The sequence below is a fragment of the Sciurus carolinensis genome, chromosome 4, assembly GCF_902686445.1.
Source record: "Sciurus carolinensis chromosome 4, mSciCar1.2, whole genome shotgun sequence".
NCBI lineage: Eukaryota > Metazoa > Chordata > Mammalia > Rodentia > Sciuridae > Sciurus > Sciurus carolinensis.
In genome coordinates this window covers 138,072,276-138,092,074 of record NC_062216.1, presented here as the reverse complement: position 1 = coordinate 138,092,074, position 19,799 = coordinate 138,072,276, and the positions used below count along the sequence as shown (strand labels likewise).

Below are 19,799 nucleotides of genomic sequence, written 5' to 3'. Positions count from 1 at the left end.
AGAAGAAAAATATGTAATTGTGGGTTTTGTTTTGCTCTTCCTCTTGAAAACAGTTATGTAGATCAAAGGATGAGAAAAACTGGCTGAAAGGTTTTCCATTGTCATTACCCTTCTAGTGCTATTAATTAGTTTCTCAGTGTTAGCTTCATTCTTTATATTAAATCAGGAATGTCAAGAAATAATCTGTATTGTATGGTCTGCCTTACAATAGCATGTTCTACTGACAGAAATTTGAAAGAATAAAAATGCCTAAGAGTCATATTTTTAAAATTTCCATTTCTAATTTATTTCAAGTTAATATTAGGTTTAGAAATAATGCCACAGAGTTGCTAGGCAACATAGTAAGTAATGATTACAAAGTGAAAGGAAAAAGGTCAATATCAATGTGTTACATGGGTTCCTCAAAACTCTTTGTTCTCTTTATTCTGAAAGCTTTAATAGAGAATATTCCTCCAAATGATTCCAAAACTTGAGCTGTTAGCACCTCTCAGGGTAGCTTATTGTCATACTCCACATCCATCTCCGCAAATGTCATAGCCCAACACCCTTTCAGGATAAGTATCCCACAAGAAGCCCCTGCTGAGTCAGTAGTCTAAGGACAAATAAGTAAATAAAACAGGGTCTAAGTCTTCAAGTTTGTTTATTTGTTTGGTACTAGGGATTGAACCCGAGGGCACTTACCCACTGAGCCACATCCCCAGCCCTTTTTCCTTTTTTATTTTGAGATCGAGTCCACTAAATTGCTTAGGGCCCTCACTAAATTGCTGAGGCTGGCTTTTAACTTGGCCATCCTTCTGCCTCAGTCTCTCCAGCTGCTGGTATTACAGGTGTACACCACTTTGTCTGACTTCTTCAATGTCTTATGAGATCACAAGTAACTGAAAGCTTTGTGGGGAACACAAATATGGAAATATGGAACCTGTGAGACCCAATGTTTTTCAGAAATGGAGAAAGGAGTCACCAGAGAACACTGAAGGAATCAGAGACAAAGGACTAGAATCAGTAAAATTACATCAGAGGTGGTGAGGAAAGAGAGACTTCAAGGCAAAAAGAAGAAAATTTTTAAAAATTTCATTGGATTCTGCATTTAGGTAATTATTGATTTTTACGGTAATGATTCCACATGAATTTTGTGATTAAATGAAAAACAATTCTCCCCCACCAACCTGAGGTTCAAATGAGACAAGACCACATCTATTTTTACTCATCCCTGAACCTCCACTTCTCAGTATAGGGCTCATCCCAAGGCAAGCGCTAAGGAAATACTGTGTAAAAACTACTCAATGTATCCAACTTTGAGAGTGATGAAATAGAAAAGTTTTTAGAGGCTTCAGGAGAGCCGTCAATATTTGAAATATCACTTAAGAGAAAGTTGAAAACCCTCATCTAGAATAAATGACAGAAAACCTAGCTGTGTAGGGGGCTGTGTAGACTTCATGGAGAAAGCATTTGGCTCTGAAATCTGGGAGCTGGAAAAAGTAATAGTTGACCTTTTCTGCTGAAGACATTCAGTGCCTCGTTCTTTGAGTTCATAGCACAGCTCAAAATGCTGGGGTTTGGGGGACTTGGTGGAAGGTTCCTTCATTTTTTTTTTCTCTTATATCATGTCTTACTTCAAGAAATACAATTGTGACCTTTTTTCTAAGTTTGTTTCAAGGCATTAAAAAATAATTTGTTCTATACTATGTGCTATTTATAGTCAAAAGCAAACAACCTCCAAAATAATAGAACATCAGAGAACATGCATTTTTGAAGTTGTGGTAAGTGTTCTTGGTTGCATTTAAAAACACACAATCCAGAGATAAGAAAAAGAGAACCTACTTGAAATGTTTTCTACACAATCATTATTTGAAAACATCTCCTTAAGTGTGAGGTCAAATAATAATATGCTTTTAAAATAAAATTATTTTTTAAAGTTCAATTGGGAAATAAAAGGGAAATACTTATGAATTTGAATACCGGGGCCCAAAGAAAAAAAAGACCAGTTTCACCAGACAAAAAGGTGTTACCAGTAACAAAGATAAAGTCTGGAATTTGTCATCAGCACAAAAAAAGGAAAGAGAGTGGGCTGAGGAGGAAGAATTAAATTCACCATTCACTGCGGTGACTCCTGACACGAAGGCAGAGTTCATGAAAGATGCTGGTAGTCATCCTGCCTTCTCAAAGGAAATAATGATTCTGCCAGAGGAAGGAAGGTTCTGTCACAGCAGCTCTTGGCAGTTGGAAAGCAAAACCAAAATGCCACCAAAGAAATATTAAAGCAGAAAATAATTCCAGTACTGTGAAGTTTGATTTTCCATAATCATATTTCAAGACTGAAAATCAGTTTGCATTGGTTAATCACTAATTTGTCTTTGGTAGGCAGTAATCAAGTTTCATGATCAAATGGAGTGTTTTCCGACTTATCAAGTATATTTTGGTTAATTTGTCCTGAAACATTTTGGGGCCTGACTCTGGTTTCATTAATTTTAGTAAACTTTCCTATGGAGGGAGCTGGGGATATAGCTCAGAATAGGACTGATCATTGTGAGCTGGAAACATCTCTCTGAGGGAGAAGAATAATTCATATACAGAGAAACCCCTGAGAAAAGACATAGAAAAGAGATGGGGCTAACAGAGACCTCTGAAAGACTGACAGAGGAATCTTGACTTTATAAGGCAAGTCACTAGAAGTCACTACGGTTCTTAGTAAGCAATGACATGGTGACAGTTTGAGTAGTAGAAAGATTTATAGAATAAAACAATGTACTATTGTGGAGACAAACCTGAGTCAGAAAGACAGCCTAGTGGTCGAGGGTCAGAGCTGTGACTTGATTTGGAATGCATGAGCCTGCAGGTATGGCTAGGATTGTAAGGGCGGAGAACATACCAGACATTAGGAGGAAAGGGTAGAGAGTCAAGAATATATATCCAGTTCAGTCAACATCCAATACCCACAACTGTCCCCAGCAGGGTGTTCCTTCCTTGTGAAATAATGGTCAATAAAGACTTGGTCTTTACCCTGAGGGACCCAACTCAGTCATCTAGAGTTGGAGGCTTATACAAGAAGAAAAGGCAACAAAAGTCACAGAGGAAACCAAAAAAGATATTAAAAGACTCAACGAGCATCCATCCAGAAAGTCAAAAGCAGAAGTAACCTAAAGGAGTGGTAGAGGCACCTAAATATCAAGGAAAATGAGAATTAGATACAACGATCAATCTGAAACATTTTGAGAATGAGGTAATCAGTATATGCATGCAAATATCTAAATTGTTAAGTGCTTTTTCAAGCTTTTACGTTTATGATCTAAACTTTGGGGGATGAGAAGAGTCTAACATAGAACTGCTTGCTAAAATGTGGCTTATTTAGAGACCACAAAGAGAATAGAATGTATGTTCATTACTGCAACTTTCTTATGCTTCAAAAATAAACAAAACAATTCACATAAATACACACACAAAACTCACAGGGAAGTGCTTGCCATCCTCTCTGTATGACTACCAAGATCATTCCCAGGAATGTTGTCTAAAAGAATCAAAACCATTCCTAAAGGAGGTGAAGATCAGTACCAATAGGGAAATTCAATAGCTTAAAATATATGCAAAAGTTTTGCTTAAGTTTTAAAAGTATAGATTTTACTGTTCTTTTTTATTTAATAGAACTAATACAAAATGGAAATAACAGTTAACTTTCTTGATGTAGGGATGTAGTCGACTTTCATGATGAAGGATCACACATACTTTTAATGACATAAAAGCCATACCCAGAAAAAAAAATGCATTAATTTCATGTTACTTTGCCGAAGAAAAAGATGTCATTTTGTTTATTCTTGTGTGATTTCTTTCTAAAGCTTACATTTTTCATTTATAAATTGAATTCTGGCATCGATGATGTCTAAATAAAATTTAGGTATACCGGTAATCCAAATGTAGTACATGTGTGAGAAATTTAAGGATTTTATCAGATATCCAAAACCTGGAATTTACCAAAACATATCTTCAAAGTAACATTTCTAAAATTAAGAATAATCTCTCTTGTTATAATCATAAAAATACATAATCCAGTGTATGGTTTAATGTATTATATTTATATGCATCAAACCAAGCTAACAATAATAACAATGGTTGATATTTATGGAATAATTATTATAGATCAAGCACTATTAAGCATTTTACACATATTTATGTCATTTAATCCTCGGAATTACCTTTGGAGCTACATACAATTATTAACTTCATGTTATAAGTGAGGAAACAGAGGCACAGATAGCTAAAGGACTAGCCTACCACCAACAAATAATTAATCTTATGAATGAGTTAAGGAAATTTGCTTAAAATTGTTGTAACCTTCATAAGTTTTATTAATGATATATGAATTTAATATGTCACAGATCAGCTTGTTTTCTTAGTTATCTACCCTTTTTCTCATAATGTCTGGTGTACTCATCCACCCCTACAATCTTAGCCATACAGGCATTCCAAATCAATGAGTTATATCTCTGAACCTCAACCACTGGGATCTTTCTGAGTCAAGTTTGTCTTTTGTTTTTTATATTATCTTTACACAAGTTCAAGTAAAAATGATTATCTGTGACTTGCCTTTATCAAAAAAACCTGGCAATCACTGATGTAGTCATATTCCAGTCCATCAAAAGAATGATAGTGCCGGTCCCCATAGATTGTACACACAGCTGGGCATGGATAATATGTGCAATTGAACATTCCTCGTCGACAAACACTATTAAAAAATAACACAAGTTACCTTACCAAGAAACTTGGATCTAGTTGGTATTTTACAAGTGGCACAAAAATAGGAAGGTGTGTAGGCAAGAGCATTCACTGAGCCAATAACTCATAGAAATACTGCCAACTCATTCTGATAATGCCTACTACATTGACAAGTTTGGCATATGTTTACCTCCTCATTAAATATATTGTCAGACAGAAAAATTAAGCCTAGAAGTTGTGCCTGGGTCACATGGAAAAAACTTAATGAAATACAAACTGAACATAGGTCTTTGAACATAGGACTGAAAGCAGACCAAAAAAGCAAAATGCCATCTCCTATATTTAAGTCAATTGAATAATGGCCATGAGTTTAGAAACTTTGTCTCCACTTTAAGGAAATTATATTTCAAGTTTTCTTTTATGGTATTATTTTTATGTATTTCCAAACAGAAAAGCTACCATTAAAATTATCTCTTTGGAACATTTAGCATTTTCTTACAGGCTCAAGGTATTGTTTCCTATTAAATTTTCAAATTTGCCTATTTCTCACTTATCTTCTAGGTTGAACAAATATGTGTAAAAACAACAGTGTGGTCCCCTGTAGATAGTAGCCCTCCACCAAACTCCCAAATGCCTTTAAAATCATATTTCCTTGATTTGTACATCAAGTAAATTCAACAACATTATTGAAATTAATACAATTTCTTAGGAAAGTTTTTGTGAGATAAATGGATCTCATTACCAGGTGTAACAAGGTGTAGCAATCACTTCTCCTGAGAGATACTCCCAGTCTTTCCAGATGCAAGGACAGCTTTCAGGAACATAGCACTTTCCCTTGTGCTCTGCCATCCTTCCAAATGAAGAAGTAAGAGGCTATCAGTACAATCTGCTAACTCCAGTTTTTAAAGAATCACTAACCTCATCATATTCAACACTGTCTTCTCTATTTACTATAGGGTTGGCTAAGGCATATTCTATCAGATGAATTGGGGGGTGTCACAGTATTGCAGTATTAAGTAAAATGTCAGGTGAATTGATTACATGTGATATTTTGACCTTTTTGTTATTCATAAAGTACACTAAAAAAGAAAAAAGGCCTAAATTGGTAATAAAAGAAGTTATTCTGAAAAAAAATGTTTAAAGAGAAAGTAGGGGTCCCCATCTACACTATTTGCTACTTAAAGGACTCTATGGGGATCTATCAACTTTTTGATGAAACAGTAAATCAAGAAATTAATAACATTTTCTATTATAGGATGTAGAACACACAAAAGCCTCTTTCTGGGTGCTTAGAATTAAAATCATGAGAATTTTGTGTAAGTGTGCTTTCAAGTAAAAACCTGTCATTATCAAATATTTCACATTCTTTTTCATTAACATAATTTTGAATTTCAGTTTCTTTTGAGGTGCCATCTCCCTCTTAAAAGGTTACTCTTTTATGAAAAAGTATCTAAACATATCTAGAAATAAAAAATTAAAACCTACAAATTTTGTTTTAATATATAATATAAATATTGATATTAAATTACTGTCAGACTAATTGATTTTAGTGTGTTAAAGTATTCTGATATGATTAAGTACATATTATGTGTAGCATTTATTGTAATACCCTCAATATAAAACTTTTTTCCAAATTATTAAAAATTTTTTCTAAAATATTTCATAATTTAAAATAACTAATAAATATTAACCTAAATAATAAATATGATAGATATATTACAAATACAATAATTTAAGTAAATAATATAGTAATAAATAGCAAATTTAAAAATAATTTATTATGTAATATATTTGAATTCATTTATGAAATGATTCATTATTAATTATAGTAAAATAATATTAAATAGCTACTAAAATAGAAAAAGTATACAATTATTTTCAATTTGCTTTAAAGTACAAGAATTCAATGTCATAAAAATTAACATAAAACTGGGGCTGTAGCTCAGTGGTAGAGCACTTGCCTAGTGTGCACAGGCCCTGTTTGATCCCCAGCACAATGAGAAAAGAAAATTAACATAGACATCTGAAATCCTGAATTCCTGCCCCTTCTTTCAAATAGAAATAACCACATATGTTTCTTTAGTGCTCAGCTGCCTTTCTCACAGTTCTTCTTACTTAGGACTGTGTTTTCTTATTTGTATATGCTGTCTATAGACTTTAAAAGAACCAGGAATATCCTGTTGATGCTTGGGTCTAAATGCCTAGCATATAGAGGATACTCAATTGTTGAGTAAAAATGAATACAGAAACTTATGTACATGAATGATTATGTATAAGCTTATGTGTATAAATTCTTTCAAACGAACAATGCCCTAAATTTTACAATCTTTCATCTCAACTCTCCCAAACTTCTTGTCACTCCATCTGAGCTTTGCATTTTCCTTCTTTCCAGAAAGCCCTTCTCCTCATGGTTTAAGTCTCAATTAGTGCAATCTTCTCAGTGCAATCTTTTATGTCCCAAATCCCCACACATGCTCCCCCTTCTTAGCAATTTGTAAAAAATCTTTATTGGAGGTCTCATCACAATGAATTAAGTACTGATTAAAAGTCTTAGATTGATAAAGAGGACATTAATAATAAAAAACAATATTCTTCACTCCTGTGACCCAGAAACTATTCAAACCTTTATAAATTGTCACTAACTTTATACTGTTAGTACCTTGTTTATGAATTTAGTACCTCTTCCCAATCCCTGCAGCTTAACACAGTGTCCCAAACATTGGGTGTTTCACATCAATTGTCAGTCGCACCTAAATGAACCTTCACACCTACCCAAATTAGAGGTTTTAGAAATGATTATGTATGCTGGTGAGTTTTTTCATAACTAATCAAAAACTGGAAGAAGGAAGAGGGGAGCACAAATCACTGTAAATTAAATGCTTTAAGTTGTTCAGGTAGTGGGGTGTGTGATAAACTTTACAGAGTTACTACCACATCACTGGCATGCTGCACATGCTCAACCATCCATGAAATAAATATCATGACACCCATTTTAAAAAGAGGCACTTGGTACTCCAAGTGAGAAAGTAGCTCGTCCCAAGGTTCTTTAGCTAATGAGGAGGACCAATATTTGAAGTTGTTGTTATCTGACTCTTTCCACTATACTACTTTCCATTTCTTCAGTCCACAGCAATTTCTGAACTAGTATAAGGTCCTTTTATAGAGAATGAACCTCTGGCACTACCAGGCCCCATGAAAACAAGAGATACTAGGCTATTGTCCCAAAATGAGCCAGATAAGGTCACATGGAAGACAAAGCAAATCACATTGCCATAAATGACTTCATAATACAGGTCCTGTTAATAAAATTATTCCCAAACCAATCAGAAGCCTCTAAGTCAATTCCAGCCATATTTTTTTTTTTAATTTTGTTTTGTTTTTGTGGTGCTGGGGATCGAACCCAGGGCCTTGTGCTTACAAGGCAAGCACTCTACCGACTAAGCTATCTCCCCAGTCCTTGTATTTTTTTAATACACTCACAGAAGATAGAAGAAAATTTCTGTGTTTGTAATGAGATTTGGCCAGTAAATAAATAGAACTGTGTCAGAGGGAACAGTAAATAGATGATTTTTAATATTATTATTAATATTATTATTATTTAATATTATTAATATTATTCTTTAAATAATAACGTTAAGCACACTTTATGAAACAAAATTAGGATATGGTTTAAATCAGTTTTGTATCCCTAAGAATCATAATTAAATCAAATAAATCAAGCATTATTGTAGTTTTTAATTTGTTTACCATAATGAAGGTTTTACTTTCCTTGTCCTTTTCACTAAATGTCCTCCTTGCTCATCTGCTCTATGGCCTGATTTATTTTATTTTCCCATGGGTGGGCACTTTTCTTTTGAGAACATCTTTTCTCTACCTCCTATGCCCTTCCTTTGTAAAGAGATTAATACCAGTCCCAAGTTACTTGGCTCTTCAACCTATTCCAGATGGGGGCCATTTAGACAAAGGTGATTCTCCTGGGAACCAAACCACAGACTTCTCTCTTCTTTGCCCATGGTTTATATGAACTGATCCCTGCAATCTCTTTGTGTGAACATGTTCATTGAGGAAGAAAGGGTGACCTGTTTGCCTGAGATGGTCCTCCCTCTGTGCAGCACCTCTATTCATTACCAGAGGAGGGAGGGCCAGGAGGACAGATTATGTGTGTGTCTGCAAGGAAGCTATTAGTCTCCAGGTTCTGTTCATCTTTCATGTGTACCAGTTTTTCTGCAACTGAAGGAAATTTACAAAATAAAAGTAGATGCATAGCCATAAAACAATGACTCATATTTATTGAGCACCCCCTGACACAAACATACACCACATCTCACAATACCTAATTGAGTTTCAAAAGGAATTTGCAAACGATCGCTCAGCTAACTGTGGTTGAGCTGGGATTTGAGCTCTGGTATGTCTGAAGTCAGAGCTCCCACTCTTAACCAATTAATCTCTTACCCATTCCCCTGGCTAGCCTCAGTGCAATGTTTTCTGTAACATTTATATGATAAGGCAGTTGGCATCACAATTACAACTTAGTATCAAGTTACTGCAGCAACAGAATATACATACTTGAGTGTTTCAAATGAGGAGTGACCAGTTGTGTCACATTTCAAAAATCCCAGTTGAATCAGGGGAGAAATTCCAATCTCATCCTGAAATAAGTTCTCTCCTCAATTCAATTAATAATATTGCATAATGTTACATGAACCTAGCAAAATAATTATAACAGTCTTCTGGCTACCAACCCAAAGTGAACTACTGATCAAAACAATAATTTTAGCTATTTCTGTAAATGATGTTTTTAAGAGTGCTCATGCTTTCTGTCAAATCCTGAATGGTCTATGTTATCAAGAAAAAGAATCTTACCCTGGAGCACAAACACAGCCACTTATACAGGGTGAAGATGGGGCACAAGTGAAGTTCATGGCCAGGTTTGCACACGTAGTCTCACAATTTACACCACCAGCTGGTAATTCAGGGTCAGGAAACCTGCAGTCAAAATACTGCTTTCCTTCTGGGCAGACGTGAACTAGAGATAAAGCACAGGTGAAATGACCTTAACTTTATATTTGCTCCATACACAAATAATCCTATGGACATGCATTTGTCATTGAAACAAAAGACACCATAGAATATTTCACCAGTTTTGATGCTCTTATTCATTCTGTGATTTTTAGTTGATGAGCTTACAAATATTCCCCAGGCACATTCTCTTTAGTCTCTAAAGCTTCCAAAACCTATCTTGAGTTTAAAATCCATAGCTGCCTTCCATAAGGCCGTAACTAATTTGTTTATAATTTTCTGAGGTCACAAAACAAGCTATTTTGATTGATTCGAATGTATATTTTAAATTTTTGAGGGATGAAAAAAGGTAGATATTTAAACTTTTAAAAAGTCACAACAAACACAGGATATTTCTAGATCTTTCTTCACCTATGAGTTATTACTTTCATCAGTTCTCACTGTGTTGTAGACAGAGAGGTGAGTATAATACAGGCCCAACTGGTGCTGCCTGTTCCTTCCAGAAAGCTTTTGAGTTCTCAGGAATCAATGAGGCCCCTTATGTGGGACCAAAATGATCAAATCTTAAGGATTCTTAAGGATGAGAAAGGTGGCTTCCTGGGGTTCCCTTTGTAACTATATATCACCCTGAAGCAAAGAGGGCAGAGCAGGGACACCCTACTGAATATAAGTGTGATCCATGAGCAAACTTGTAAAGAAGGCCTGAATCCTCAGAAAATAAATCTAGTGCATACAATTCAAAGTTAATTTATAACAGTGTATAACTGGCCATTCAAATAAATAACAAAGCCATAGCTCACTATTAATTTTATCAGCCTACCTCTTCCTGTTCAATAAAATAAATGAAAATAAGCATAGAATTTCTCCATAGTTGCAAAGAAATGGGGGCTCCTTATTTCTATGATGAATATATAGGATCCCCTAAAACATAAGATCTTCAAGAAAGATATTCAAGTGTAAAATGACATTTAAGGTATAACAATAGATGTCTTTTTAGATGCCTTTTTTTTTTTTTTTTTTTTTTTTTTTTGGTATTGGGGATTGAACTCAAGGGCACTCAACCACTGAGCCACATCCCCAGCCTTATTTTGTATTTTATTTAGAGACAGGGTCTCACTGAGTTCCTTAGGGCCTCGCTTTTGCTAAGGCTGACTTTGAACTCGCAATTCTCCCGTCTCAGCCTCCTGTTCAATAAAATAAATGAAAATAAGCATAGAATTTCTCCATAGTTGCAAAGAATTGAGCCGCCAGGATTACAGGTGTGTGCCACTGTGCTTGGCTTATATGCTGTTTTTAACTGATTACTCCCAGTCCCAGATCCCTTGCTACTCGTAATGTAGTCCAGGAACATGCAGCATTGACATCACCTTGGTTGTTGATAGGAAACAGAATCTCAGGTATTGCCCCTGACCTCACAATCTGCATTTTAATAAGATTCCATTGGTTTTATGCACATTAAAATCTGAGCAGTGCTGTTCTAGAATAGAGCTTCTCAATTTCTGATTCACTAATTGGTCACAACAAGTGTCTATACACTATCCCTAAAGCCTTTGGGGTACCTGAAAGTCCCAAGCAGGCAGCATTTGGGCAGCATCCCTGAGCTGGCCAGCTCTGCCCTAGGCAACCATATATGCTCACTCCAAACTGTCCTAGGAATTTGCTAATTATCAATGTGAAAATTTTGGGAAGCACTGGAGCATCATGTTGGGAAACATTGCAAGGTTGCGTCTGGACACATGGGCAGGGAGGGCTGTGGTGGACTGAGGATTTCTGCCAGAAGGCCAGGGGTAGCACCAGAGTGCATTCTCCTTGAGGAAAACACTGATCTGGAACTCACCAGTGGAGGGCGTTGCTGATTCATCACATTGCACAGTCCCATTTGAACACTGGCTAGAAGTAAAGAAACAGTTAATTTCTAATCCAAACTCCTGGTGGTTTTTTTTTTTTTTTTTTTTTTTTCTGTATTTCAACAATAATTTCATGTGAAAGAACTGAATACATATACAAATGTTACATTTTTTCCCACAACATTTTTTACAAATAAGTTATTGCCTCAGGTCCAACTTGACAGATATTTCAGTCTAACATTTTTTTTTTTTTCCCAACAGCTTTATGTATGGGGCCTTGTGAGAGGCATAAGGACAAAGACCCAGTTAATCATCTTGACCAAGTGCTTATATCCTGCTAGGAGAGGAAAAGAGTCAATAATTTATGCAGTGTGACATCTGCAATACAGAAATAGGTTTAAGAGATAGAAGAAAACAAAACAAGACATTTTAAAATCTGTTGGCAACTGATATCAGGGTGGTCAAAGGTGGTAAAGCCTGAACAATTTGAAGAATGAATGGCAGTTATGACATGAACAAGGTAGGAAGGCTCTAACATAGGTGGAAACACAAACCACGGGGGGTAAAAGAGTGTTCTATGTGACTAAGTGCCATGAGATGAGGATGACAAAGGAGACAGATGCCAGGTCCTACTGAGATGCTATCTTGAGTTAAGCCATGTGGTTGGTTGGAATTTTAGGAAAATCATCCTGACATCAGCACTGAGGACAGAGTGGAGTCATATCATTCTTGCAACCCAGATTCTAAAGTCAGGGCATAAGGTGAAACAGTACCAGGCAAACTGACCTTGAAAATCCCTTCAGAAGACACATGACAGGGAAAAACACACCGGTTCTCAATTACTCCAACATGGTTTTTCCTTCAACTTTGAGCAGATTCTATGTTCTATATTTGACCCCCAATGAAGAAATTGGCTGATATATTAAGGGACCACATCACAAGAAAAATATGCCTATGCGTTATTTAACAGTACATTTGATGCTCTGGGTATGATTTGATCACACTTTGGCACACAGGAGCTGAGCTAGGCCTCAGACCGTACATTCAGGTCTTCTTACCTCTTTGGGGACATACATTTTTAAAAAAGGAATGCAAATTAGATCACTATACTAATTGAATTTTTTATTTTTTTGCACGGAGGAGGGATAGACTTTATTCTTATTAAATTTACATGAATAAATTCAATTGTATGAAATTCAAAAGAGAGTCAACGTCTTGGAAAAATTAAAGTGGAGCAAGTCTAGAGGCAAGAAGACCAGGTGTGCTGTGGCTTGAATGTGGTTTGTCCCCACCAAAACTCATATTGAGGCCTGAACCCCAAAGGATGCAGTGGTGTTGCAAGGTAGGGCCTAATGGAAGTCTCTCCATCACAGGGGCATGATCCTAAGAAAGGACTGTTGCTTTTATCAGCAAGACTGATCACTAGAGTGGTTGTTATAAGAAAACATCCTTGGCTTGCCTTCTTACCTCCTATTTCATCATGGAATCTCTCTCTCTCTCTCTCTCTCTCTCTCTCTCTCTCTCTCTCTCTCTCTCTCTCTCTCTGTCACACACACACACACACACACACACACACACACACACACACACACATCGTCCTATGATGCCATCTTCCATGAGGTCCTCTCCAGAAGCCTTCATGGGTGCTAGGTTATTGTGAATTGAACAGACCTCTTTTCTTCTGAAGTGCTCATCCTTGGCTATTTTGTGATAGCAACACAAAATAAAACTAAGATCATCTAGAAAGGTCTAGAGAAAAGAGGATGAAAAACATTGCTAACATAGAATGGGAAGAATGGAACGGATATCAATTACACATAGTGAAATTAGAAAAAATCCAAAGTTGTTGGGGATTTGTAGGCTAGGTATGTTGAGTAGGAGAAAGGAGTCAATGATGACTCTCAGATTTTAGCTTGGGAAACTACGTGGATAGTAGTGTAATCTACTAGGGAAATATCCAAGGGCTTAAGTGGGGGCAGGAAGAAGAGATAGTAAGGTAAATTGAGAATCGATATTCTGCTGTAGATCCCGGTGAGTTAACAGTGCCATCTGCAGTACAACAAGCTCAGCAGAAGCCAGAATGCCTGGGATTCAATCCCAGCTTTGCCATCCAGTTGCTTAGTCACTTATGCCTCATTTTCCTCACATATAAATTGGCATAAAGCAACAGTACCTATCTCTTAGGGTTAGAGTGATATGTTTAATGATAAATATAAAACACAGAATGGGGCCAGGACAACAGAAGGTGCACAGTAATGGTAGAGACAATGGTTGTTATTACCATTATCTACATTCTAGTATTATCTGTAGGCACCTATGGTGCAACTGAAAGAGGAAGGTGAGCAGTTGGATAAAGATAAATGTGTACTGCTGCACAGGCGTGCTTGCGTTTTTAATAGACAGGATACGACTGGCATGTAACAGGCTGGTTACAACTGGATAACACTTATTAAGTGTTATCCTACTCGATTTACTGTCCCAGGAAAGAGGTACACTTACTCCTGTATGCGCTGTCATTCAAATCAATTTATGAGCTGGTACTAAACTGTGAAACTAAAACCTTCACTAATATACAGTATTTGAGTACCCATATCACCTGTAATTTCACTCAAAGAACCACAACTAATTAAAAGGCTTTTGTTTCATTGTGTGACAAGTTCAGATCTCTGTTGTGTAGTGATGAGTACAAGACTCAGGTGTTCCATATTCCTTATTTGAATGTAATATGCATGTATTTAATATATTCATTGAAACTTACCATAAGCCCGAGGGTGTTGGAATGAGCTCCCCTGGCTGATAAACGCTGCCCCTATAATGACACCGGCAGTGATATCTACCATGGAAAAACAAGGTTAAGTAAGTAAAATGGGATATAAATTCTGTCAAAAGTCATTACAAGTATACCCTGTGTTCTTAATAAGTCATCATTAGGCACATGTTCAAGTTGTCATTATCCTGTGGGACTTGCTGGGATCCTGTAATACAAATGGCAGAAATTGTTTACATATAGTCTTGGGTAGCTTCAGATTTTGTGTTTCAAAATAAAAATCACAAACTGTCTTAGTTTAGTTACAAGAAGAGTCACTGAATGCACTTCAGAGAAACACCATTAATAAAACATTTAGCACTGTGTATAAGACCAAAGTCTTCACCTCATGTGAGAACTCAGAAACTTCTGAAAGCTGACAGACACTACAATCCTGCTACTAAACGTGCTACATGACAGTGAAACATCAGCCCTGTTACTGATTTCAGTATGTGAAAAGCAAGTAGGAATAAACTTCAGGATTAACCATCAGATTCTTTAGCTCTTTCTGTAGCTATTTGTGAATATAAAAGCTTAAAGGGGGTGGGGAAAGGCATTAAGAAATAGTAAAGAAACAAGCTAGAAAGTCCATTTGACTTACAAGAAGAAAAATATAAACACTGGATGGTGTCAACCCATCACCATGACTTACATGGGCACACAAAAGTTAAGGGTGTCTTCGTAAAATTTGCCTTCAGGACAGTTACAGCCTTCAGCGCAGTCATCATTGCACTGTTCCGGGGAAGACAGAGAGGTGCAGGAATGGCGGCAAAATGAGGAACAGTGATGGTACAACATGCCCTTCTGGCACACCACAGCTAAGGACAAGGGAGAGTTACTCAAGAAAGATCTCCACAGGGTACATTTACTTAAAGGTCCATGAAATTTTGATTTGTTTCAAACCATGAAACAAAGCTATTTTACATTGATAAGCATAAAACATTCCAGAATCCTATAACTGTAAAGAAATAAATAAACAATTCCTGGCCTTAGTAGAAGTATAACAGAAGAATAAAATTTCTGTTCTGAAATATTTTTAAGTGTGATGCTGCATAACATTTGTAATTTTAATATTAATTTTTAATATGTAAGGTTCTCATATATCTAACTAAACTTCCTTTCCTTCCAATTTAAATCTCTGTACTGTTACACTGTCACCATCCTCTTTAGAGCATTCTTGAAGCTTAGGTAAACTTTCAGTTTTCTACAAAGACAAAGATTGACTTTATTGACGCCCACTCAGTTTTCCCAAAACCCTTCCAATTTCTCTTTAGACCAAATGAACTGATTATGGTAGACAAACTAAGATAATCTAAAAACACACTTGTACGAACACTAAAAAATGCTGGATAAAACATAAATGAAATTATTTTAAATATATAATAGGAGGAGGATATCCCAGATGCCAGAGGTGAAAGGGGAAAGAAAATCCACAACTGTGAGTGCCGGAGGGGAGGATGGACCCTAGTAGTCTTGGACCTTGGAAACAAACACTAAAAAAGAAAAAAGTTGGTCCCTTACAAAGTGAGGAATTTGGAGACCCCTAATCAGATGATCAAAGAGCAGCATTCTCAGCTGAAAGGAAAGACCAAAGCAGGAGTCAGAAAATATCTTCTGTAAGGGGCCAAATGGTAAGAATTTCCAGCTTTGCAGACCAGAGTCTCTGCCACAACTACTCAATTTTTTGTGCTTGAAGCACAAAAGTAACCAGAGACCACATGTAAACAAAGGAGCAGAACTATTCTCCAATGAATTTCATCCACAAAAGCACAGGGGCCCAAGGATTATGGCTTGCTAATGCCTTTAATAGATAAAATCTTCTCATAGTACAGGAAGAGGCTAGGAAAGTGTTTGTGACAGATGTGATAAAATAAAGCTACCCATACAAAATCATAATGCCAGACATATTCTGTACAGATTTGGTATATGAATTTATATCATTTTTATATTTATATTATTTTTTTCTTGGAAAGCCAAAACTGAGCAATTACCACCAATACTGGCCAGTGATATCCCTGGAGTAACAGGAAAAAGCTTTGGGAAACTACTGTGGGAATAGAGAGGTAGACAGAGTGGTTCCCCCAAAACCTGAGTCACAAAGATTTTAGTGGGGACCTGATTAAGATTGGTCAATAAAAAAAATTACCAGACATACAAAGAATCATCCTTTTTAACTATAGATCAACTTACAACTGTATCACATGATGCTTTTCCATACTTTTCAATATTTAGATATGACACTTCCATCAAGAATTTTTTCAAAATTTCCTAATTATTTCTGATACACACATCAAACATAATTACACTCTAATTTTGCTTATAGCAAAAACAGTCAAAATTTTTTGGTCTTACCCAACATATCTTCAATTTTAGTATCCAAAATATTTAATTTGTTTTTCATGTTTGTACATTATAAGAATATTTCAAATAACTTACACATGATATGGAGTCTTTAAAAATTAAAAGCAGTAATTATAAAAACAAAAATCTCCAGTGTGTTATTTGATAATCTTTATCAGTGCCATCAAACTCACCACAGAATGAAATCTGAGTTCTAAAGTCGATGGGAACTCCACGCTGACCACAGAGGTAGGCATAGTGGGCAAGAGCATTGCACAGGCAGGGGCTCCCACACTTGCATGCATCATGGCGGCATAGCTGATAGTACAGCCCAGGGCTAATGTAGATGTGGCAAGAAGCAAAGAGCTCCTGATGGATGACATCACAGTGCGCCGCATACCCAACTAACAGACAAAGACCCCCATTAGCATCTCATTTACTAGTCCAGATCTTACCCCTAATTACCAAGTTCCAGAACTATCCAAGCACCCTTGATTTCCTACTGTACTAAAATATTCTAGATTGCATATTGCTTTAAATGAGAGCCAGTATACATATAGTCTTTTGTCTGTCTATTTATGATTTTGGTAATACTGATAACAACACTTAATACATATTTAATAGTCTTTTAAACAAAAATACAACAATAATAACAAAAAGAAAATGTTTTGTACCTGAATGACAAGAGTAACAAAAAGGTTAATAGAAGCAGGAGCCTCAATTACCCATTGCCTGAGGATCTCCTGAGGAAACCTGCTATGAAACACTAGGGAATATTGGGAGGCTTATCTCCAGACATCCACACATAGTAAATGTGGTTCCAGATTATGGATGTAAGGATAACATTATAGAAAATACAACTATCCAGGAAGATGGAGAATCATTTCACTCCACTGGAGTCTCTGAGGTGAATGGTAATGTAGCAGATGCCACATAATCATTGAACTTAAAGTCAACACAATGTACGTGTGCAATGCCTGGCAGATGATGTTAAGGGTTTAATCATGTTTGATAAATGAATCTATGAATGCAAGAATAAAAGTAGTGAATAGAAATTAGGGATTGGATCATATGTTAAAGGTCACTGAGCTATAACATTTTGAGGAAGGTCTGTATAATCACATCTTGAAATCTATCGATTTTCCCTTGCGAATGACTGGCCAAATATAATCCTTTATTGGATTGAAAAAACAAGTTTGATAAAATAATCCAGATCCTATCTTGCTGAAAAAGACTGGGTCTGTGACTCCTAAATGTAGTGCTCCTAGGTTGCCATGGTTTCCTTCAGATATAGCTGATCAATCTTTGCATTGTCATTGTCTTTGAGAGACCAAATAAGATGCTTGACATCAGTTTTTTCACTACTAAGGAATTATACTGAACTTATTTGGTTGAAAAATTTAAGTATATTAATTATTAGAAAAGAAACATGATAACTGTCTACATTTTTACACTTTTTCTCTGGGTATGCACATATATCTGAAAATAAAGCATTTAGACTTAGCAGTACACTGTATACATATTCCTAATCCAAAGGATCCTGAAAGAGCAAAATAATACAACAATGAGGCCATTATTGTGTGCCCTAAGGATATACTGACCAAAAAAATCTTTCTACTGACATTAAGTGAAGGATAACTCAAGAACATCTCTGTGAAAAAAAAAAAAAAAATCCTTCAGACTACAGAGCAGAGTTATCATCTTTTGTCTATTTATTTTCCTTTCTTTGGGATCCTCTTGAATTTACCCATTCAAAAATTTTTTCAAAAAATGCAGTTCATGGCAAAAAAGTAAAGAAAGATAATATCTAAAGTATACATTACGAAGACAAGTGTATGGAGGAACAGTGATGGAAAACATAGCAAAATGACATAATAAAAGATAACAGAAGAAACAAAGGAAACTGAATTTGTCAATTTTGAGCTCGATTTAAACTTTTATATGTCATTTAAAAATAAAGTTGTTGCAATATCAAGGAAGAAATCTAATAATGAAAAAAGATACCAAATGAGACTACTTGAAGGAGGGGTAGGTTAGTGAAATATTGGATATAGAATGGAGGAAAATGTTAAATGTGAGTGAGATCAAGAGTAGTAAGTTAGTTGAAGAGGCTAAAACCTCTAACCATCTTTAGATAGGAAAACCAATCAGGTTAACAATCTTCTTCAACTTTAAGAGTTATCTCAATTTTTTCTTTTAGAAAAAGTATTAACAACAAGACTATCTTGTGTTTTTTTTCAATATACCAAAATGATAAATTATTAATAAAAACCATGACAACAACAAAATCCTCCCATACAACCACTACAAAATCTGGAAATTGTGCATGGATACCCAATCATTAATATATAAAATTAACTATGCAAAAATGTTAAAGCAGCCAAACAATTAAAGGAACAAGATTAAAATTATAAGAATATCTATGTAAGCATGCACATTATTTTTATTCACAAAGTAATTTTACAAAAAAACCCATTTCCCTTCATTGATACATGAACTAGCCTTTTAACATTGTTTATTGCAGCTTTAGTAAAACAAAACAAAACATAAAAACAATATGGCTAAAAATATTTCATGTGTCAGTTGCATTATCATTGTAAATGGAATTCTGAAGCAAAGTCATCCCAAACCGGTATCCACCTAACAGTCCCAGACCATCTTTGGGTGAGGGGCTTCCTGGTTATATGCTGTAAGTAGGAATGGTAATTTGCTATCAATAAGACCTCACGATGGGATTGTCATAAACAGGAGAATCACTAAATTATCACACTATAGAACTGAAGTTGAACATTCCAGAACTATCACATCATTATTAGAGTATTTCCAGAGACTTTTCTTCAGCATCCAAAGGTTCTTAAAGCTCCAAAATGCTAACCAACAATTGGGAAGAAGGGATTTCTTTCAACACCCAAAATAAGTTAAATTGTGAGTACAAAGGAGTAAATAAAAGCCATTTTCTGTTCTTTTAGATAGCCTCAACTACATATAAAGTCAGAATTTTAAACAAAAATATACAAGGAATGGCAATGATTTATCATAGTAAAGAAAAGCAGAATTTAAAATCACTATACAATTTCACA

At 35.6% G+C, this 19,799-nt stretch overlaps 1 protein-coding gene across 2 annotated transcripts in view; it reads right to left on the bottom strand.

The window, feature by feature from the left end:
* Otogl (otogelin like) overlaps positions 1-19,799 on the bottom strand; it is a 119,995-nt gene that overhangs the window by 63,062 nt on the left and 37,134 nt on the right. For both annotated transcript variants that reach the window (XM_047550214.1, XM_047550216.1), the window contains exons 19-25: positions 16,914-17,123; positions 15,032-15,197; positions 14,332-14,406; positions 11,564-11,616; positions 9,571-9,733; positions 5,450-5,557; positions 4,579-4,717 (exon numbers count right to left, since the gene is read on the bottom strand). In XM_047550214.1, coding sequence (XP_047406170.1) covers positions 4,579-4,717; positions 5,450-5,557; positions 9,571-9,733; positions 11,564-11,616; positions 14,332-14,406; positions 15,032-15,197; positions 16,914-17,123 — 914 coding nt within the window. The remainder of the gene's footprint in view (positions 1-4,578; positions 4,718-5,449; positions 5,558-9,570; positions 9,734-11,563; positions 11,617-14,331; positions 14,407-15,031; positions 15,198-16,913; positions 17,124-19,799) is intronic.